The 22,712-nt window shown below is 42.8% G+C and overlaps 1 protein-coding gene across 2 annotated transcripts in view; it reads left to right on the top strand.

The window, feature by feature from the left end:
• Positions 1-609: 609 nt before the first annotated feature.
• LOC124236620 (PGAP2-interacting protein) overlaps positions 610-22,712 on the top strand; it is a 53,600-nt gene continuing 31,497 nt past the window's right edge. The window contains exons 1-8 of one of the 2 annotated variants that reach the window (XM_046655539.1): positions 610-688; positions 2,447-2,638; positions 6,077-6,197; positions 6,567-6,721; positions 8,950-9,151; positions 13,179-13,267; positions 18,359-18,616; positions 20,901-21,026. In XM_046655539.1, the coding sequence (XP_046511495.1) occupies positions 646-688; positions 2,447-2,638; positions 6,077-6,197; positions 6,567-6,721; positions 8,950-9,151; positions 13,179-13,267; positions 18,359-18,616; positions 20,901-21,026 (1,186 nt within the window). In that variant the 5' untranslated portion in view covers positions 610-645. Of the gene's footprint in view, positions 689-1,941; positions 2,135-2,446; positions 2,639-6,076; positions 6,198-6,566; positions 6,722-8,949; positions 9,152-13,178; positions 13,268-18,358; positions 18,617-20,900; positions 21,027-22,712 lie in introns of those variants that run through there. The other variant, XM_046655538.1, reaches the window with a different exon arrangement.

Raw genomic sequence — 22,712 nt, 5'->3', positions numbered from 1 at the left:
AAAGCTGAGAAGGAGGCGCGCAGTCACGCGATTCTTGCCCAGGCCCGCTCGTCTCCGGAGCGTCGCCCAGGCCTTAGGAATGCCAGGGTCCTGTTCGCCCAGAGCGCCACAGCCGGCCTCACCGCCCCTCTGCAGCTGGGGCTGCCCCTCGGGTCTCCCTCTGTCTCCTCGCAGCGCGCTCCCGTGGCCTCGCCAAAACATGCGCACGACCAGGCCAAAGTTGCGCTTGTTTCCGCCCTCCTGGGCGCTGGCAGCGTCCATCCCGGGGCTGCTCGGCGAGCGGGCAGGGCACCCTGGGTTTTGCCCGACCGCGGGGCCCGAGGCCCCCAGCTCCCTGCGCCGGGACACTTGTCCTCTGCAGCGCGCAGTGGCGACGGCGGCTCAGAGACCCGAGGCGCCTGCGGCGGGGGAGCGCGCACAGGCGGCGCGGAGCCTGGCGGGCTGGACGGGGTGTGGCGGGGCGGAGGCCGACGCGCCGGGCACCACCCTCGCCTCGGCACATGGGCGGCGGCGGCAGCGACGGGCTCGGCTAGGGGACGCGCGGCGCAGACGCAGGCCGGGAGGACGCGGGGCTGCCGGGGCGCGCGGTGTACGCGCGAGGAGGCGCGCGCTGCTTTCCTAGAAAGCGCCGCTCCACGCGCGGCCATGGGCTCCCTGTGGCGAGAAGTCCTCCTGGAGACCGTCCTGGGTAAGCCGAGGCCGCCCTCGCCGCGCGTTCGCGGGTGCCCGCTCCGCATGGCCCTGCCCCGGGCCGCGGCGCTTGGCCCGGGAGGGAGAAAAGCGCGCCCGGTGCCCAGAATAGAGATGCTTATCGTCCCCTGGGAATTTTGCTACGGAAGGAAAAAAACAAGAGACTCAGATTGAGGTTCCAAACCTGAGGCTTTGGCGAGGCGGGTGCGGGAGCCGGTGCGGGAGCCGGTGCTTCCCCGGCGGCCAAGCTACCCTCGGATTGCGCCCACGGGTCGCGAATTCTCCACGTGCCGCCGGCTTGGGACCGGCGCGGCTGGTACCGCCCCCTAGTACTCCCACCCGCGACCTTTAAGTTTAACTTAATAAGATTTAGTACTGAACTTTGACTTTCAGGAAGACAGGGCACCCGTCCCCGTTCCTCCGCCCCCCGTCCCCCGCAGCTGTAGGTGAGCACACAGGGCAGTAGACGCTGCTTGCGTTGGCCCGGCACAAGTGGCCTTGGTGGTCATTTGGGATTTGGCGAAAACCATCAAACTCGAGTCCCATGTGCTCACTTAGCAAAATGTCCCAAGAACAATTATTGGTGTAATTCTCTCGGAGCTGTATGCTTAAAATCAGAATTCCCAGACCAACGCTTGGGAAATGGCTAGAATCTCGCTGTTCATTATGAAACAAGCACTCCTCCGGCTTGGGAGGGGCGCCCTCCTAGGAACCTGATTTTGGGGGGGGTTAGTAACGCTTGGGAGGACCCATTGTTCTGGCGCAGACAGCATCTCATAAGTACGTCGGGCGTGTAAAGCGAATTACGTTGCGTTAAGTATCGAGGGCACTAGGTGCTCTGTGCCTGATCTCATTTAATCCTAACAACTCCGAGAAGTGGTTAAAAGTACAATTTTGCTGATCAAGAAGGAGAGGCTGAGCGGTACCTTGGGAGAAAGGTACAACACTCGGTGGTTAGACAGCTACGTTTGGAGCCAGACTGCTTGGGTCTACGTTCACTCTGCTGTTTGCTACTTTCATGACCATAGGCAATTACGTAACTTTCTGAGTTTCAGGAGTTTTTTCTTGTTTTTGCATTTGTAAGTGGGGAGTAGACATAGTGTTAATTTCGTAGGACATGGGTTGTGTGAGGAATAAGAGAGATGACCCCTGTAAATACTTAGCGCAGAGCCTAGCACATGCTATAAATGTCCAGTCGTTAATTATCGTTATTCTAGAAGATTGCACAGTCAGGAGTTGACGGAGGTGAAACTGACTTCGGATCTGGCTATTCCACTACCTGGTACTGTCTCCTAAGGGTTGGGTTTACAATAGTCTACTCACAAGAAACCGATGGTTGCGTCACTAACCTGCCTTTGGGTGTCGTCTGGAGTGGAAGGGGTCCTGCTGTTTGTTGCTCTTTTTGATTTTCATGATATTTCTCCTTATAGAAGAGGAGACCCAGGTAAGGAAATGTTATCACTTCAGGGTCCTGACAGGAAACCAAATTCAACAAAGATGGTCTAATTGAAGAGGCTTTCATAAAGGGACTACCTGCGAGGGTTAAAGGAACAAAGGAGGGTTGCTGAGGACCCGCAACAGCAGGAAGCCATTTTCCTCCTTGGTGGACGTGATGGCAAGGGGAGGAATTCTAGTTAAGACCAGAGTCATGAAGGAGGCCGGCCAACCGAGCGGTGGGGGTGCAGCAGCCTGGCTGCTGTTTGAAACAATGACAAAGTTACACTTTCTCTCTCTCTTTAAAAAAATTTTTTTCTAGGGTATGTCTTTTGGTCTCTCTGCCATGATATGGGACCAGTGATCTTTTACTTTCCTCTGCAAACCCTCGAACTCACTGGGCTTGAAGGTTTTGGCATAGCATTTCTTTCTCCAATATTGCTAACCATTAGTCCTTTCTGGAAATTGGTTAACAAGAAGTGGATGCTAACCCTGCTGCGGATGATTACTGTTGGTAAGATTTAAGATTTTTTTTACTTAAAAATCAAGTAAAATTATGTATACTGCTCTTTGAATACTACATTATTAAAAAAAAAAGAAATTTCTCTTTCTCTTACTGCTACCTTGAAGAGTTTTAGTAGAGCTGGGAGTCTAGACCAAGTCAGTGTAGTTTACATTTCTCACTTTTCTGTCGGATTAGAAAAGCCTAAAAATCACCGAAGCGAGGAGAGGAAAGATACCTTGGTGAACAGGTCAACACTTGAACATATTGTGTTCTTTTTTCCAACTATGACTCAAAACTCAGAAGCCATTAAAAAAATTGTTAAATGATACTGCATGAAAATATGAAAATTATGCATGATGAACACCACAGTAAGCAAAGTCAAACAGCAAATTAGGAAAAATATTTGCAACTCTTTTAGTCAAAGGGCTAATTTCAGTAATATGTAGAATTTTTATAAATCAATAATAAAAAAGACCAACAACTCAATAGAAAAGGAAGCAACAGATACAATCAGTTTACTGAAAAGGAAATATAATTGGTTCTTAAAAATATATTAAAATGTATAGAATACAAATTATATATACACCCACACATATTTATACATAGTTTCACATACCGGATTGGCAAAGAACAAAGTCTGAAAATGCTGTGTTGGAAGGGTGGGAAAGCAGGTTCTTATATGTTGCTGGTGTGAATGTAAGTTGGGACAACTTCTGCAGAGGATAATTTAGCAATATTTATCAAAGTTACAAATATGTATATATTCTTTTACTCAGCAATTCCACTTCTAGGAATATATCCTACAGATACACTCATATGTGTAACATGATAAAAATACAATATTACTTAATCATTGCAGCAATATTTATAATAGCAAGATTAGAAATAACCCAAATGTCATCTATATAGATAGGTTAGATAAATTATGATTATAAAATTCGGAATACTATGCAGCTATATAAAAGAATGAGACCGTTGTTTATGTAAGGAAGTGTAATGTTCTTCAAAATATTAGGCGAGAAAAAGGAAGCACTAAACAGTGTGTGAAGAATACTAACACTTGGGTTAGATGAAAATGTATTTAGTATTTAATTGAACATGCGTTAAATAGCTCTAGAAGGATTTTTTAAAAAGCAACTGATAGCATTTTAGTTGCTTCCAGGGAGAAGAAAATGGTACCTAGAGACAAGTATGAAGGGCAACTTTGCACTGTATACCTTTTGAATTCTGAATTTGAGTATGTTACATTGCCGAAAACTAGCAACTGAAAAAATTTTAAATGTATATTTGCTATCACAAAAAATTGAGATTCTTAATATTGGTATTGAGAGACCTTGGAGAAGTCCTGGTAGTGAAAAACTCAGGAGGTGAGGTCATGGAGAAAAGATTTAAAAAACAAAAACACCAGACTCCAGTCTGGGTGAATCTGTAGCTAAAAACTCTGCATGTCTTGCCCTTCTGCAATAATGCAGTTGGTTTCTTTGAGTTTTCCAAGTGCATTTGTTCATGAACCGGGCTGTATGTTTCTTCTGTCTGGAAACAGTCGTTTGACTTTTTTCAGAAACAGTAACAGGAATCGCTAGGTAGCTGCCTTCTGCTTTTCTGTGCATCAGACCCAAAGAAGACAGAATACAGTTAGTGCGGTGAGTTCTGTGTCTGCCCACAAAGGTGGAGAGCTCCGGCTTTTAAAGAGCTTGGGCTCAGAAAGAAAAGTGGTAAATGCCACTGAAAAATGCACCCTTTACAAAGATGGTGTCCATAGGAATGGAAAGACAATATTTGACCATGAAATGTTCAGCTCCAGAAGTAAGAGAAGTGAAACTTTCTACCCTGATTTGAGTAGATGGTCACTGAGTGAAACCGCCTTTGGCTTACTCTATCCTTCTATGAATTACTACGGCCTGAGTGTTGCAAGTTTCAGTTTCTCATCACATTCCTTGGCTGGCATTTACGAGAGTGATCTCATCAGTGACACGTTTTGGTTGCCTTTGCTCCGTGCTGCCGGTGCCAGGCTTACCTACGAAGCCACTGACTGAGCAGTTCCTGGGACCGTGTTTTATTAAGTCCAGTTCCGGCCCAGTAACTTGTGGTGGCTGTAAGGGATGTGATATTAAATGAGTCTGGGGTGGGTATGGTATTTGGGATGCTTCCTGTTGTCCCCTTTCCACCTCCTTCCTCCGTGAAAACCCATCACCTTGAATAGAGGTAGAATTATATTTGAGAAGGTGGAGTAGGTGGGAAATGACTCGGAGTTGAGGATGAAGAAGCCAATTTCTGCCAGATACCCTTCCAGGTAACCCCTGAGTCTTGCTGATGCTCAACAGCGGCTGAAGTAAGCCATGACGTGACTTAAAACTCCCTTCAGATGCTTCTCAAGGCAAGGAAACAACTGGTTTTTGAAGAGTCCTAAGGTATCCTTACGTAATATGGAGAAGATCTGAGTGTTACCTGCCTCCTCATATCTGTCGTCTCAGATATTTTAGCTTAATTACTGTGTAGTTAACTATTAAATTCGTTCATACTCCTTTTGATTCAGGTCATTTTTGACCGTAAAGATTTTGACCCACTAGAATGGTTATAATCAAAAAGACAGACCATAACGAGTGTTGGCAAGGACATGGAGAAATTGGACCCCTCACATATTGCTGGTGGGAATGTAAAATGGTGCACCTGCTTTGGAAAACAGTTTGACAGTTCCTCAAAATGTTAAACAGAGCTGTCATATGACCTGACAGCTCCGCTCCTTGGTATATGCCCAAGAAAAATCAAAACATACATTCACACAGTACCTTGTACACAAATGTTTATAGCAACACTATTCATAATAGCCAAAAAGTAGAAACAACCTGAATGCCCAACAGCTGATGAATGGAGAAATGAAATGCTGTATATCCATGCCATGGAATCCTTGCAATGGAATATTATTGAGCCATAAAAAGGAATGACATACCAATACATGCTACAACATGGATGAACCTTGAAAACGTTGTGCTAAGTGAAAGAAGCCGGTCACAGAAGGCTACATATTGTATGATTCTATTTATCTGAAATGCCCAGAATAGGAAAAGTCCATACAGCAGGAAGTAGATTAGTGATTGCCAGGGGCTGGGAGTCGGGCAGGGAGGAGGAAAAGGGAGTGGCTGCTAATAGGTATGGGTTTCTTCTTAGGGTGATTGAAAATATTCTGGAATTAGATATTGGTAAAAGTTGCACAACTTTGTGAATACATTAAAAACCATTGAGTTGTATACTTTAACATGATGAACTTTATGGTATGAATGATATCTCAATAAAAATTTTTTAAAAGATTTATACACACACAATTATATATTCACTCTATCTTCCTGAGTATAAAGATGGTATCAGACACAACAGTTATCAGTGCAGATCACCGAGTACCAGTGCATGATTGCCAGAAACGTTCAGCTCTCCTTAATTTGTTTGTAGGCAGCATAGCCTCCTTCCAGGCTCCGAATGCCAAACTTCGGATAGTGGTCCTCGCGCTTGGTGTGTCTTCGTCTCTGATAGTGCAATCTGTGACATGGTGGACAGGAAGTGGTTTGCAAAGGTATGGTTCGTCTCTTAGACCTGTAGACAAGCAAGTGTGATTAGTCACCAAAGGGAAAGTCGGGACCCAGAGTTCCAGTTTCATATTTACCTTGCATATGGCCTTGTAGAAGTCTCATTTTTTTCCTTTTCACAAAACCGCGATGTGAATACTTGCTATTAGTTTTAATAATGTTTTCAGAATTAAAGAATTAGAAGAAGTCGCCTAGGTAATGGGCTTTATAAAGGCTATATCATGTATATTACTGCAAGTTACCAATAAGACTATTTCCTATGCTCATTCTATGAAACTGGAATTCGTAGAATTTCAATGGACATAGTACATTGAAACCACATAAAAAGTATGTTACAAATACTTTTGTACTTACAGGTACCTCAGAATCTGGGGATTTATTTTAGGACAGATTCTTCTTCTAGTTCTTCGCATATGGTACACTTCACTAAACCCAATCTGGAGTTATCAGGTGTCCAACAGAGTGATCCTGACCTTAAGTACCATAGCCACCCTTGATCGCATCTTCACAGGTAAGAGTATACCCAGTTTCTTTAGGGATTTTCTCTCTTGCGTAGTTTACTTTTCTTACCTGAATGTGACACATCTTGAAAGATAAAAATTATCTTTCTGTGCTATGTCTCCATTTCAACTTTTTCCCCTGAAATAGTAACCGGCACAGTCATGGTGGACTATTATCTAAGCAGAAGGCATCTTTTTCTTGCCATTACAGAGAATGATAATAAAAAGCTGACTGTATCACTGGGCAGTGGGGGAGTAGAACCCGGCCTCATACTCCCAGCTGGCTTTCAGCTCTTTCTCCTCTTTCCCTCTGGACAGGCCTTCCAGGGTGGGATCCGTCACCCCCCTCCCTCCGTACTGACCCCAGTGTAGCTCTAACACTGTGGACTGTTATCTGTGAGCTGGGGCCGTGGGAACTACCTGGCATTGTTTTTTTTTCCAGGTGTCTGAATATATTTAAACTCCAAGTCTAAAACTTGAAAAGAAAGGAAGTCTTGCTTATTCACACCACCTTTCAAATACCCTGTCGCTGTCTGGAGCTGACTTTCTCGGAGACAGGCACACACCCAGCTTGATGTTTGCTTCATATGCTAACTCGAGACCCTTCTGAAAAGAAGAGAGAAGTGTTACTAGATTCTAATTAACTTGCTCCTGGCTTTTTGTGTCACTCTCACTGAGTCACTGTTCTTTTGTAAATACAAGGAGAAATCTCACAGACTGATGGAAGTGTAGAGGGTTTTGGCTCAGTGTGAACAGAATGCTGTATAATCCCCCTTTGGCCCCAATTTTGGCATGAAATGAGGGTAGTGAGAAGAGGGGGACATCACGCAAGTAAATTACTCAAGTGACGTTAGTATTAGTTGCAGCATTTAGATCTCCGTCTAGGGCCCTAATATGTTCTATATTTTATAAAACACTAACATCTAGAGGTGGAAACTCAGGCAGCAAATTTCACAGGTACAGCCTGATAAGGATCTGAACTTGAGGTATAATTTACATTTCCTGACTTGAGTTTTCTTCTTTCTCGCCTCTTTTAAATTTACATGACCCAGTTGTTGCTCCCTTCCTGTTTTTGCCCTGTGCCCCATTTACAAAACTCAAGACTTCTCGCCAGCTTCTCTAGCATTTCTGATGTTACCAGGAGTTTTTTGTAGTTTTATTGAAGATCGGCTGGGTCCTGGGGGAGGGGTCACCCGCCGTAATACACAGCAAAGTCGTTTTAGATATCTCTCTTCTCCGAAGACTGTCTGCTTAGCCTCCAGGCCCTGGCCACCCTTCTGTCTGTACCACCCTGTCCCTCATCCCCATAGCTTTCAGCTCTGCTCCTCCTTTCTTTGACTCCTTTTTTGGCAGAATGGCTTTCTTCCTCCTTGTAAAATAGGGCTGCCAGCCCCCCAGGCAGACCCTGAGGCTTCCTTCTGTCCTGCAGAGGGCTTCACAGCGTCATAAGCATCTGCCCAACAGCCTCTCTGTTCCTACAAAGAAATTCTCCTGCCAGCATTTTCTCCAGTTGTTACATTATGTGAAGTCAGTGGTGCAGTGAATTGAGACCTGTTGGTTCAACAGTCCCCTGAAGTGTATGGTATAGCTAAGTACACAGGTGCTGGAGCCAGACTGCCTAAGTTCCAGCCCCACTTTCTCTTTACTAGCTGTGTGATCTTGGACAAGTTACTTGTTCTCTCTGGGCCTCAGTTTTCTAACCGGTAATGGGATTAGTAATAGAGCCTGCCTCATAAAGTTGTGAAAGTTAAGTAAGCTCCTATAAAGGGCTTGAAAGAGGGCTTGGCACACAGTCTCTGCTCAGGCAATGTGCTGTTAGGACTCTGGATACACAGAGCGTTAGGTGGGAGCCCTCTTCTTTTGGGAGGGAGCAGCCTGGTGTACTGGAAATTTTCCACTCAAGCAGGACTGCATTTGTCCCCTGAACATACCGTTCACTGTTTCTGCATATATTTTTGCTCATGCTGTGAACTTCACATGAAGTAAATAACTTTCCGCCTTTTCACTTGTCAAATTCCAAGACGTTCTGTTCCCTCTAAAGCCTGCCGGATCCAGCCTGCCTGAGGTCCTCTCTCTCTGCCCAGCTCTCAGCACGTTCTGCTTTGTGTTGTAGGTTCATGTGTCGTCTCCCGTTCTAAAGTAAGCTCCTGGAAGCCAGTCACATTTCTTACTTGCTAAAGTCTGTTAAATGCAGAGGGTAAATTTCCATGTAACTGACCCTTTTCCATTTTTGTTCTAGATGGTGACTGCAGTAAACCTGAGGGGAAAAAGACTGGCGAGGCAGCCAAGGGGATGGCCTCTAGACCTAACTGGTTGTTGGCGGGGGCTGCCTTTGGCAATCTCATATTCCTCACCCACTGGGTGTTTGGAGAGGTCTCCCTCGTTTCCAGATGGGCAGTGAGTGGCCATCCCCATCCAGGGCCGGATCCTAACCCATTTGGGTGAGTTTGGGTTTGGAAGCAATCAAGAAATTGGCTGTTATGGTTGAGGGAAGAAATACCTCCTTGGTTGAGCAGCTAGATCTGTGCTAGCCAGATATTTCATATTCCACTCTCCCTAGATATCAGAAACATTGAGTAAGAGGTTCTGGGAGCCCCTGCCAGGGAGTAGGAGAGCATTCTTAGTGGCCGGAAGGCATGACGTTCTCTGTTCTTTTCCTCTAGACTCCCTCCCCACACCCCCTACCGCTGCCTCGCCGCCATTACAGTTATTGGCATTTGGTAGGGCAAGACCAGAGTGTACTGATGGGAGATACAGGATTGGCAGCCTGAGCATAGATCTCTATTCTCTCCAAAGGAGGGAGCCTGGGAGATCTCTGATCCTCTGGTAGTTTGGGACTTGCTCCAACCATGGGGCACCTAGGGAGGTAGCAGTCTTGCATTTAAGTGTTAGTCCATGTGTTCTGTCCTCATCAACCCTTTGTGTGTTCTTCCTGGCACTTCTTTTTTCCCATGCCAGACCCAGTCTTTCATGTAAAAAGATTCGAGAAACCCTTAAAGCATCTGCCTCAGATACCTGTTTTTTCTTAAAGTGCTGAAATTCCCACATTTGGAGACATGCAACTGCCTGCTGGATCTTTCCCCAGCAGACATCTGGGCATATCCCACCGGCTTCTCATTCTCAGCATGTCCAAGTCTGGACTCAGGAGTTCCCAGGCCCCAAACATGTTGCTCCTCCTCCAGGCCTTGGTTCACTCTATCCATCCACCCCATCATCTGAGCCAGAAACCACAAGTCATCCTAGAGTTCTGTGTCTTCCTCCTTTTCTGCATCTTTGGCATTAAGTCCAGTTGATTCTACCACTTCTTTCAGATCTGTGCCTCCCTCCCTTTCCCCAACCATATCTGCCTTAGTGGAGTCCTTACCATCTTTCATCCAGGCTCTTGCTGTTTCTCCTGATGGTCCCTCTCCAGAATGATCTCTCTAAAATGCAAATCTGACTCCATCACTCCCTTGCTTAAAATCTGTCAGCAGTTTTTTTTACCCCCAATACCAGGTCATATGAGACAGGATCTGCCCCACACCGTCCGCTTTTACAAATGCTCCCTACCTTATCTCTGTGCTTTACCTGGGCTGAAAGCACTTGCAGTTCCTTAGAAGTGCCAGACTGTTCCACTCCTCCATCTGCGTGTGTGTGCTCTTTCGTCTGCCTATCCTCCCTTCTCTTCCTTAAGGTCTTGGCAAGCTCTTATTCACCCTTCAAAACTCAGCTCAAGCATCTCTTCTGTGAAGTCTTCTCTGATTATCCCAGGGGTCCCTTTATGCCACATACTATCTTGAATCCCCCCCAATATCTCTTATTATTATTCTGTATTACACATTTTTTAATATTACAGTTATTTTGCACCTTTCTTCCTCTCTAGGCACTAACCTCCTTGAGGACAGGGAGTGAGAGAAGAACTAATGTTTGTGATGTACTCTGTGTCAGACATTGAGCTAGGAAGTTTACATATGTTATCTCATTTAGAGTCTGTGTCTTTTTGATCTTGGATACTCAGCATACTTGGGAGGAAGAGAGAGAAGGAAGAAAGGCACAAAGGAAGAGATGGGAAGGGAAGGAGTTTATTCTCGTATTAAAGCTTTGTCTCCAAAGTTCCCTGTGAAAACAAGCATAAGAGGTGTGAAAGAGCAAAAGGAGAGCCGGACCAGGAATCCAAGGTGGGGCTCAAGGGCTGGAGTCGTGGTTGGCCAACAGCAACTCACCATTCAACCTTGGACCAGTCACATTACATCCCTGGCCTTGTTTTTCTCACCTGTAAAATGAGAGTTTTCTGTTCAGACATCTTATGATTCTGTATGTTAGAGTGAGACATTGAAGGTGGAAATGCAACCCATGAGATCGGTGAAAGATTGGTTTCTTGAGATGTCAATAGCTACTCTAAGAGAAAAAAAGTCTTCTAGATCAAATAGGTTTATAAAATATTGCATTTTATATTCCTTTCTTTGTGATTCACAATGTGTGTTATAGCATATTAGAGACTCTAGAGAATTTCTCAAACTTATTTGAAGATGAAATTCCTTTTTTTTTTTTTTGCTGAGCAAGATTAGCCCTGAGCTAACATCTGTGCCAGTATTCCTCTATTTTATATGTGGGTCACCACCACAGCATGGCTGACAAGTAGTGTAAATCTGCACCCAGGATCTGAACCCACGAACCTGTGAGCTGAGGTGGAGCACACAGAACTTCACCACTAGGCTAGGGCGCCAGCCCCTGTTTCTAGAACACCTATTAACATCTCATAAAATTGCTGTTTCTCAGAACCCTGTTTGAGAAATGTTGCATAAGACCGTCGTCACCCATGACCATCAGAGTAGGAACTGCTTTCTAAAATTCACTAGATTCTACTCAAGGGAATGGGTCATAGATAAGTTTTGATGGGATAAAGATGTGAGAGATGGGTGAAAGGGGAGAGAGAGGCTCAGAGGGTGTTGAAGGGACTCTGGGGGACCAAAGGATCAGTGCCGACCATAGCTCCTGGGAGAAGAGGGAGCCAGACAAACGGTGTCTTAGTCACTTGTTCCAGCTTCCCATCAGCCCACCCCAGCACTCCTGACCTGTTACTCTTACTCTTCTGTAGCACTTTCCATCTTCTGATATCCTGTGTTACTTGCTAATGTGTTTATTGTCTGTGTCCCCCTCCCCCACCCCCGACTAGAATGTGAGCCCTGTGGAGAAAAGGGCTCTTTGTTCGTTGATGTATCCTGAGCCCCTAGAACAGAGCCTGGCACATAGTAGGTCCTCATAAACGTTTGTTGTTGAATTGAGGATAGAGAAAGATCACCTGTCCTCCATGGCCTTTCCTCACATCTGGTCTTCTGTAGACCCTGGACGATCCTTAACCTTAGGAGGTGGGGGTAGGTGGGAGGGCAGCTGGGAGCCTCACTCCAGAGCCTGAGGGCCTTTTTTTTTTTTTTTGAGGAAGATTAGCCCTGAGCTAACATCTACCACTGATCCTCCTCTTTTTGCTGAGGAAGACTGGCCCTGAGCTAACATCCGTGCCCATCTTCCTCTACTTTATATGTGGGACGCCTACCACAGCATGGCTTGCCAAGCGGTGCCATGTCTGCACCCAGGATCCGAACTGGTGAACCCTGGACCACCAAAGCAGAACATATGCGCTTAACCACTGTGCCACCAGGCTGGCCTCTGAGGGCCTTTTGTGGATTCTCAGTCCCACGTGGGCCACTATGTGTGACGTCAGGCAGGTTACCTAAGTGGTCTTTCCCCCAGTGTCCTCCTCTGCAAAATGGGGATAATAATAGCATTTGTCTTACAGAGTTGTGAGGATTAAGTGAGCTAAAATATGTAAAAATCTTAAAACAGTGCCTGGTGTGTAGTAAGTGCTATGTTTTTTAGCTTAATTTATATTATAACTGCTTAATTGAGTGCCATGTCATAAGCTATTATTGCTGTTGGATTTTTCCCTAAAGTTCAGTTAAATTATTTTTTTCTCCTCCTCCTAATTTTTGCCAAAGTAGCTAAAGAATGAGATAGCTTGTAGTTGTTTTAAAAAACACAACTCTCATTTATCAAGCTGACACCAGTCCCACGAAGGCAGTGACTGTAGATGAAAGCAGTATTGAGGTAGAGAAAAGAAAGAAAACAGGCAAACTGAAGAGAAACTGTTCCCAATGACTTTTTCTTTTGGTGTTTGGCAGTCATTTAAAATGTCACTTGGCCAATATGGACTATAATTTAATAGTCTGAGAAAACTCAATTACTGTGTTTGCGTTGACCATGAAAGATGACTATGAAAGATAGCACTTTTCTCAAGTTGGAGTAGTTATTACTTTAATGTTCTGAATGGATATAATCTTGGTCCCCAATGGGCGCTCATCTCATTGGTTGTTCCACACTCATGTTATGTCTTGGATGTACTAAGAGGTAGGAGATATATTTCTGTTTTCTATTTGAGACAATGAAATATTAATAATGTCAGATGTCCTGTAGCCTGTCATTTTTTCACAGAGGTGTAATTCTGCTGTGCTTGGCGAGCGGATTGATGCTCTCGGCTTGTTCATGGTTTCCTGGTACCGGTGTAATCTGGTGGGTTACAGGTATGTGGAGCTGACCTGCAGATATGCCCGTCGTTCAGCTCAGCTGTCCAGTTCACTTGCAGGCATGTGCACCTAGACTGGAAGTAGATGACCCAGGCAGCCATACAAATAGGTGCTGTTGCCACGTGGGCTATTCTAAACAGCTACAGCTGCTGGAATCCAGATGTCACCATGATTTCCAGTGACTCCGGGCTCCAGGTTCCTACTTCCTCCATTTCATTTTCCCTCTCCTCCTGTAGCTGTCTCCTTCCCCCCGACTATGCTGACATGATCTCCCCCATCTCCCCACACGTGTGTCAGTCACAGATTTACCGCAGGTCTGAGGAGGTAGAGGGTTGTACATCGCCACGTTGCCAGTCCTCTTCCCCTCTCCGAGATCCCTCTCTTCTCTGGTTTTCAGGAACGCCCTCCATTGGAACTCCATCATGCAGTTCAGTTTCCTTTTCTCTTTTACGTGGAAGAGTTTAGCTCCTCACCCGTCTGCTCAGCTTTGGGGTCCATGTTTGCTTATTCAAAGGCTTGGACCCTCTCCTCCCCATCACTGCCTTTAGGATCACAGAATATTGGTGAAAACTATCATATTTCAGGAGCAATCTATTTACTTTCCCACAACTGAATTATGCCACTCTTCTCCCTTCCCCTTGAAAGGCAGAAATGATTAGAGTCAGTTTTGGTGTTAAGTTAAAAACCCCCCATTCTGTGACAGAGCAAGTACTATATTTGGTTTCTGTGAGGAGAGACGTCCTTATACACATTAATTAAGCAGGTGGTTCAGAGTGTTGCACTAGAGGCTGTGTGTGAGTTGTGAGACTATGTATATCGGTAACAGAAGATGTGGGTTGAATAAGAATGAGTAAATTTCTGTGCGCTCTGAGGTCTACCGCCCTTGCATGGAAACGTGTGTAATGAGTTAGGCTGCTCAATTAATGAGGTTCACCAGGCCCTCGACCTCCCGGGGATGTGTGAACACACTGTTGCAGTCGTGTTGAGCTGTTTTCACTTGCTCCTGTGTTTTCTAGTAGGCGTTCCATATGGGCTCTGTGGAAGTTTGTGTGAATATAATATAGGAGTAACCTTTCTTCTTACCAGAGATACGCCTCATGAGATTCCTCAAGAAAGGGCCAGATCACTTTGTAAATGCTGTTTGCGTTGAGCATAGATAGCTTTTTAATCTGTTTGCAATTGGGAAAAGGAAGGTGAGATACATTGAAAGATTGTTCGGCATTTATAGCATACTAAATATAAGCAAAATGCCTATTGGGCAGGTGATTATCAGCTTCATTTTAGACATGGGAAACCTGAGATTCACAGAAACGTGAACTATTAGTTAAGGAACAGAAAAGCTGTGAATTTATAGTATTATGCTTATACTTATTTCCCCAGATAAGAAAGGTCCTAGCCTTGAGAGTCCAACCTACTCTCTTTGAAGTATTAAATAGTAGTTTAAAAGGCCCTTGGGACAAGCAGATTTAAGGCTTCTAATAGGCTTTTTTCAGTAGACAGGAAAGCAGGGCCATAATTCGTCTGTTTCGTCTCCCTCTCTGATCGCCTGCTCACCTGAAATAAGTTGGAGCTCACACTTAATTATCTAAAGATGGTGCCCACTTTTTCACTGTGATTCATTTCTGGAAACCGCATCATAAAGCAGAGTGTAGAAAAAGCAATCATATCTTTTCATTGTACAGTTAAAGTTGGCGAGCCCAACTGGGTCTCGGCATGAAATTAATTATGGCAGTGACCAACAGAATTTCATAAATGCAAACATACAGGAGCTTTAAATCTTGATGGCAATTAAATTAGGAAAATCAAAGCCCTATTGAAAAAAAAAGACATGTGTAAACGCATTGATAGGACCCCAGTGTACTATGTAGTGTGCCTACAACTTCATTGTATAAACAATTTGATCTGTGGAAAGCTAACACGCTGGTTATTATAAGTATTGGAGTATTCAGTTACCGTTAATTCTACTTCGTGTCTTAGATGTTGTAAAGATTTAGGGGACAGTATTTGGAAGGACTCAGTCTCAAACAAAAAACAGTTGAAGTAGACAGTTAAGTGAAAAAGGCAGAGTGACTGACAGTGTGTGTCATATGCCACCACTGGTGCACAAAAAGGGAGGGAAATGCACATGTATGTATTTCTTCCTATGCATAGGAAGGATGCAGAAGATGCTAACATTGGTTGCCTTTACAAAGGGGAACTAGTGGGTGACAGGGGTCAGAGGGACTCTTTTGTGTGTGTGTGAGGAAGATTGGCCTGAGCTAATGTCTGTGCCAATCTTCCTGTTTTTGCTTGAGGAAGATTGTCCCTGAGCTAACATCTGTGGCAGTCTTCCTCTACTTTGTCTGTGGGACACCACTACAGCGTGGCTTGATGAGCGGTGTGTAGGTCCACACCCGGGATCCAAACTCGTGAACCCCGGGCCACTGAAGTAGAGTGCACAAACTTAACTACTGCACCACCAGGCCAGCCCCAGAGGGACTCTTTTTTTACCTTTTGAATTTATAACCTATTTAAAAATACAATTTTAGTGGATTTAAAAATATACAGCCTATTTAAAAGTAGTATTTAAATTAAAAATAAAAGCAATAACAGTCAAGGGAAATTTGAAGAAATGTTTTCTTTCCCTCCAGATAATTCTTTGTAGTAACATAGAAGCAACAAAGTCATTCTGATGTCTTTAGAATATCAAATGAGGACTCATTCTTCTAAAAAATAGTCATTGTAAGTTGGTAAATAGGAAAAATTTACTTACACTAATAATCAAATAAGTGAAATTCAAAATGTGGTACTATTTTCATCATTAATTTGGCAAAGATTTTCAGAAAGAAATAATTTTTTTTAAAGATTCATCCTGAGCTAACATCTGTTGCAAATCTTCCTCTCTTTTTTTTTCCCCTCTCCAAAGCCCCAGTGCACAGTTGTATATTCTAGTTGTAAGTCCCTCTAGTTCTTCTGTGTGAGCTGCTGCCACAGCATGGCTACTGACAGATGAGTGGTGTGGTTCTGCACCCGGGAACCAAACCCGGGCTGCCAAAGCGGAGCACGCCAAACTTTAACTACTAGGCCATGGGGGCTGGCTCTAGAAAGAAATAATTTTGGCATGGTTCAAAAGGTGAGTTTCTGGAGGAAATGGAGACTGGTGTAACCTCTCAGGAAAGCAGTTGACCACAAGTAGCGACTCTTTAATATGCTTTTAGGGGCCAGCCAGGTGGCGCAGCAGTTAAGTTCGCACATTCTGCTTCTTGCTGGCCCGGGGTTCACCAGTTCAGATCCCAGGTGCGGACATGGCACCGCTTATCAAAAGCCACGCTGTGGCAGGCATCCCACATATAAAGTAGAGGAAGATGGGCATGGTTGTTAGCTCAGAGCCAGTCTTCCTCAGAAAAAAGAGGAGGATTGGCAGTAGTTGGCTCAGGGCTAATCTTCTTCCAAAAAGAGAAAAAAAATAAATAAAATGCTTTTACCTCTTGACACAGTAGTTGTACCTCTAAGAATCTTTTTAAGAATTATTTTAAGGAAATAATCAAACATGTAGTAAGAGATTAATGGACAAAGAAAGATGTTCCTCACAGTGTCAGAAGCTTCAGAAGAGGCCAACAATAGGAAAATGGTTGCTTATATTGTAGTGTATTTATCCAGTGGAATAGTATATATACTAAAAATGTTTTAGAAACAAACATTAATAACATGAGAAATGTTCTTGATATAATGTCACATAGAAAGCAGAATATAATCCTCAATATGTGGTATGATTCCACTTACCTAAAAATACTTCCATATATATGTAGAAAAAGACAGTGGAAATATATTGGACTGTTGGCTGTGATCATCTCAATCTGAGGCAATCCTTAATTGCTTCCTTTCAGTTTTGTATTTTTAAAATTTCTATAGTGAAAAGGCATTGCATTTGTTTATTTCAAAAAAAAAAAAAATTTGTTATTAAAATAACCATTGTCGGATCTAAGTATTTGAAGGTCTAACTGCAGAATTAAAGTCCATGGGTTGTAGAGGGCCCTGCCGTCTGGTTCTCAGGTTCATCTGGGTGATGCCCTCTTTGAAGTGGGGAAGAATAGATAGTCACGTGGCATTATCCTGTGAGATGCAAGTGGGACTTACTCATGGATGAGTGCACTGGGGCACTGAGAAGCTGCCTGGATCCGCTTCTTGCTCTCCACTCCTCCTTTTCTGGAGTTCTTGCCCCAAGCAGTGAAGAGTCTGCTGTAGGCATCCTTGAAGGGTGGGTCACAATTATACAACACTGATTGAAATGTCTAGGAAATGTCCTAGTCTATGGAAAGATGTTATATGGATGGCTCCAAAGTGAGGTGTTGTAAGACCCTGATGTGCTGTCTCAAAGCTGATTTCACAGGAATTGGGAGAAATGTTATATTTCCTCAGGTTTGACTCAGCAAATTAGCAAACATTTACTAAGTGCCTGCTGTGGACCAGGCAGACTGCACAGCATCCAGCATCTCCTAGGCTGTTGGATAACAGGGAACGGACTGCAGAACTGCTAACGCAGTGAGTCCCATGCTGTCTCAGTCACGTCTTCTTTTAGGGCTATGTGGAAATGAAATGGATGGAAATTCCTTTAGAAAGTTCTTTAACAAAAACGTTGTAGAGACCACACTGACAGATTTTCTAATGTCCTAGATCCAGCTGGTTAAATTAAAAGGAGATATTTTTGGTGTCATAGGTAATTTCAGTTCTTTCCTTTTTCACCATTAGGATCTTAACGGAAATAAGCTAAAAATGCCTTCTTCCCTCCCACTGCCCTTCCTGAAGAAATAGCACTGGCTGGAGATTTACTAGATCCACATTCCACTTCCAGTTGTGCAAGTAACTAGCTGTGTGACCTTGAGCAAATCACGTTAACCTTGAGAGACTTCAGTTTCTCATCAGCCTGGAGATTGGGCCAGTATGCTCCTGAGGTCCCTCTGGTTCTAAACAGCTATAAATCGGTCATCTTATAAGCTTATTACACCACCCCCCTACACACACACACACACGTGGTTTTTTTTAAAAGAAAATGGTAGAGACTATGACTGCTTTCCTGTCTGATTCTTTTTCTTTCTTTCTCTCAAACAGGAGTGGCTTCAGCTGTGGGTCTCCTTTACCTGCCCACGTGGGCAGCCGCTGTTTCTGGCTGTGTGCTTGCCCTCTTCACAGCGTCCATGTGGCCTCCAGTGCTTGGACACCTTGTTAGCTCTGGGTCAAGCCCTGGGAAAGCCATGACCATCGCCATGATATTTTATCTTCTAGAAATACATTTCTGTGCATGGTGCACAGCTTTTAAATTTGTCCCAGGAGGGGTATATGCTAGAGAAAGATCTGATGTGCTTTTGGGTGAGTACATATGAAAGATCTGGATTAAAGTAACTACTCGAAAATACCCTTCAGCACTGACTAGGATTTAGCACTTTACGTGACTGGTGGAAATAAATAGGATTATTTAGCCTTTCTATTAAAATAGACTCTCTTGATTAAAAAGGAAACTGAAGGAATGTCTAAATTACTACTTAAAAATCAGTTTCTTAATTCATCCATGAGTTTCAGTAATATTTGCTACTGCAAAGGCCTTTTAAGTGAATTAGTTGTGATAACAACTAAGTTTAATCTGTAATAAAGTATAAAAGAGGTGCCATGTAACACTTGTGTTCTATGATATGTTAGGAGAAAATACGATCATGATGCTTACGTTGCTACTTCAGTGGTAGGCTCGTAAAAATATACAGAAATGGTGATTTTTTTTTTTTTGGTTCCCCTGAATTTAATCTGATTTTTATTTACCATATTTTTACCAATAAAATATATCTGGTATATATGAATCTTAGTGTAAATAAATTTCCAAATCACAGGGTAAATACATTTTCCATTTCAGTGGTTATGAGCTTATATGCCAAAATTAAAACTTCATAAACTCAGCTCGGTTTAATATTTGAAAAATTGTCTTCTAGCCATACTGAAATTACCAATGTGTGATATATGTATACTGATGTATAATTACTACCGTAATTACTATCATTTCAGTTTCAGTAAAGCATGTCAGATGCTTCCAGGATACGATCTTTGACAAATGAGGAGACAAAACATGTTAACAGGGAATTCAGTTCTTGTTTACACATTCACTTTTCCATTTGTTCATTTATTCATTAAAAAATTATTGCTCACCTGCTGTGTTCCAGGCACAGTGCCAGGTGCTGGGGATTTAAGAGACATAGAGTCTGTGCCCACCTGGAGCCTCAGTGTAGCAGGAGGAACACTAGGCATGAAGTTAGACCTGTACTGTGGAATTACAGTTGTGTGAGGGCAGCGCAGAAGTCTAGGCTCCTGCTCGTGTTTCTTTGCACTTCCCCGTCATGTCCTACTACGCTGTCCATTGTCGCATGAACTTTTCTACTCCATGAGCTAGGCATCTGTCAGGACAGGCTATTTTGGAAGATATATTTTTAAACTATATGGAATATTTTTAAACATCTATTGAGAATTTGATATGTCTGGTAAACACCCAACTCTCATCCAATTCCAGACATACATTGCTGCGTTTCCTCTGCAATAATCTTGGCTTTGTGAACTTTGTGTTTCTTCTGGTTTCTTTCAGGTATGTGCACTCTGTCCTGCTCTATCTTGCTGTCTGATGCTCTGCTTTTTTCTTACTCCACCTTGCTTGGGGGTCTGCCGTGTGGAGAAAGCGAACGAAAGTAAGAGCCACTCTCAACATAAGTTGATTTCTTTAGAATGTTAGGAATGATGTGCTTTTTGAATTCCTTCCTGCTGCGTCTGGGGTTGCAGAACAGTGCGTCAGTACAGCTTCCAACAACTAAGAACTTGCTTTAGTAAGAATGATGTTATGTTGATAAGGCCACAAAAACTGAGGAATGTTGGTAATGTTCAGAGTAGCTTTTAATACAATTGAAAAGAATCTGTATTAAATCAGAAACTAGTATAAATTTATTGTCTGGGTTTCTCCTGGCTTTCCACCTAAGTTAACTTTTGCTTGACATTTCCTAATTTATGTATTATTCAATCATACCTCTGTTTCTATTCTTATTAAATACAATTTTAGAAGTATGTAAACTTTACATATAAGCTGCATTGTAATGCATCCCAGTTGACTGGCTGGCCTTATTGGCGCAGTGTGAGTACTAGCGTGCATCCTCTGTGAGACCCACACCCCAGCCGGAATGATTGCCAACATTGCCGTATTAAGAACTTCCAAATCCTCCTTTTGTGCTCCTCAACTTGGTGCACTTGAAGTCTCTTTGGTGGGGAAGATTGAGCCCTGAGGCAGTTCAGAAGGCTCCTTTCTCTTGTGCTCCGCCCTCCCCTGCACTATCGACAGTCAGTGACATATACTGTTACCAACATAACAACTAGGAAGCACTCAGGAAATTAGAAGAACTAAATCCCTCATGAGGGAAAGGCTGAGTCTTCTTATTTGAAGTGTGGTTCCTAGAACCTCAGATGATTTCTCATGATCGTCTCGATTATCAAAAGTACTACCAGAGATATGTTAACTCAATAACTGAATTTTCAGGGTATGTCCATTTCAACAAAACCTAGGCTCATAGAATTTACTATTGGAAAGATTTTTAGATTAAAATGTGATATATTCTTTCTCTTTTAACAGGGACGGTGATGCTAATCATTGGGCTGAATATGCTATTTGGTCCTAAGAAAAGCCTTGACTTTCTTCTTCAAGCAAAAAACAGTCCTAAAGCGCTTTTCAGAAAGAGTGAAAAATGCATGAAACTTTGTAAGTATGGTTTTGCTGTCTTTTTTTAAAAGCATTTTATTATAAATATAAATTTTCAAACATGTATGGAATTAAAGAGTATAATGAACCCTCATGTATCCTTCACCCAGTTCCAACAATTGTTAACATTTTGCCCATGTTGTTAACAGCTATCTTCGTTACTTGTTTTTGGCGAAATACTTTAAAGCAAATCTCTGATAACGTGTCATTTCAACCATAGATGCTGTGTATTAGTTTTGCTTCAGTTCTAATGTGGATATGGTGATTTAACAGGTAGAATTTCCAAAACACTTTGTTCTAATCGTTGACACTATTTATTTCATTTCTTGTTCTCCTTTTTTGGGAGATTAAATATGTTAGCATTTGGAATGTTGATGAATTAGCAACTCAAACGTGAAATTAGTTTACTGTTCAATCTGTCTTATTTCAAGTGGACTGGATTAAGTAAAAATGTTCATTGAATGTATAACATTTGCAGATAGTGTATTAGAATTCAGTACACTACGTGACTACATGGTGTTATGTAGGATGTGGACATGTAAAAACTGGTCCCCACCCTCAATGACCTGATACTTTACTAAAGAAGACAAAGTTATAGTGTAAAGAGATAGGAAACAATTAAGAAGCTAAGTAAAATTTCAATATATTTCTAAAAGAAATATCACAAAGCAGTAAGACTGTTATATAAACACCTACATGTATGTTCTATCATAATTTGAAAAAATTGTATTAAAGTTTAGGGGAAATTTTTTTAATTTAGAGTTTTGTGTGTGTGTTCTTATGTTTTAGGTATGTCCCTTGAAACCAGGATCTGGCAGTTTTTGTTTGTTTCTGTTTAATCCTGACAATCTTTGTCTTTATTTTTACTAAGAACCATAACTCTTTAATTCATTCATCAAATTGAGGCATTTGGAACAATTTATTTACAAAGTTGTTTGGACAGTTTTGTGTGACTCTTTTTTTGTGTGTGTGAGGAAGATTGTCACTGAGCTGACATCTGTACCAATCTTATTCTATTTTTGTATGCGGCATGCCATCACAGCATGGCTTGATGAGCAGCGTGTAGGTCCATGCCCAGGGTCCAAACTGGTGAACCCTGGGCCACCAAAGCAGAGCACACAAACTTAATCACTATGCCACTGGGCTGGCCCTGTGTGATTTTTTTTTTAATAGACTTTATTTTTTAGAACCATTTTAGATTCACAGCAAAACTGAGCAGAAAGCAGAGAGATTTCTCGTGTACTCTCTGACCACACAGTCTCCCCCACTGTCAACATCCCCCACGAGAGCGGTCCATTTATTGCAATTGATGAACCTACACTGACACATCGCTGTCACCCGAAGTCCACTGTCTCCTTTAGGGCTCACTTTTGGTGTTATACATCTGTGGATTTTGACAAATTTATAATGACATGTATCCACTATTATAGTATCATGCAGAGCAGTTTCACTGCCTTAAAAATGCTCTGTGCTCACATGTATCCACCATTACAGTATCATACAGGATAGTTTTGCTACCCTAAACATCACCTGTGCTCCAGCGACTCATCTTTTTAGTCTCCATTGTTTTGCCTTTTCTAGAATGTTAATCTTTGTCTTTTAACTTGAAAACATAATCTATATTTGTTGTGATTGCTCACATGTTATGATTTATTTCTATCGTTTTACTTTGCTTTCGCTTTTTCT

Source organism: Equus quagga, chromosome 3 (genome assembly GCF_021613505.1).
Source record: "Equus quagga isolate Etosha38 chromosome 3, UCLA_HA_Equagga_1.0, whole genome shotgun sequence".
Classification (NCBI taxonomy): Eukaryota; Metazoa; Chordata; class Mammalia; order Perissodactyla; family Equidae; genus Equus; species Equus quagga.
Note: the sequence above shows the minus strand (reverse complement) of the source record. Positions and strands in the feature narration are given on the sequence as shown.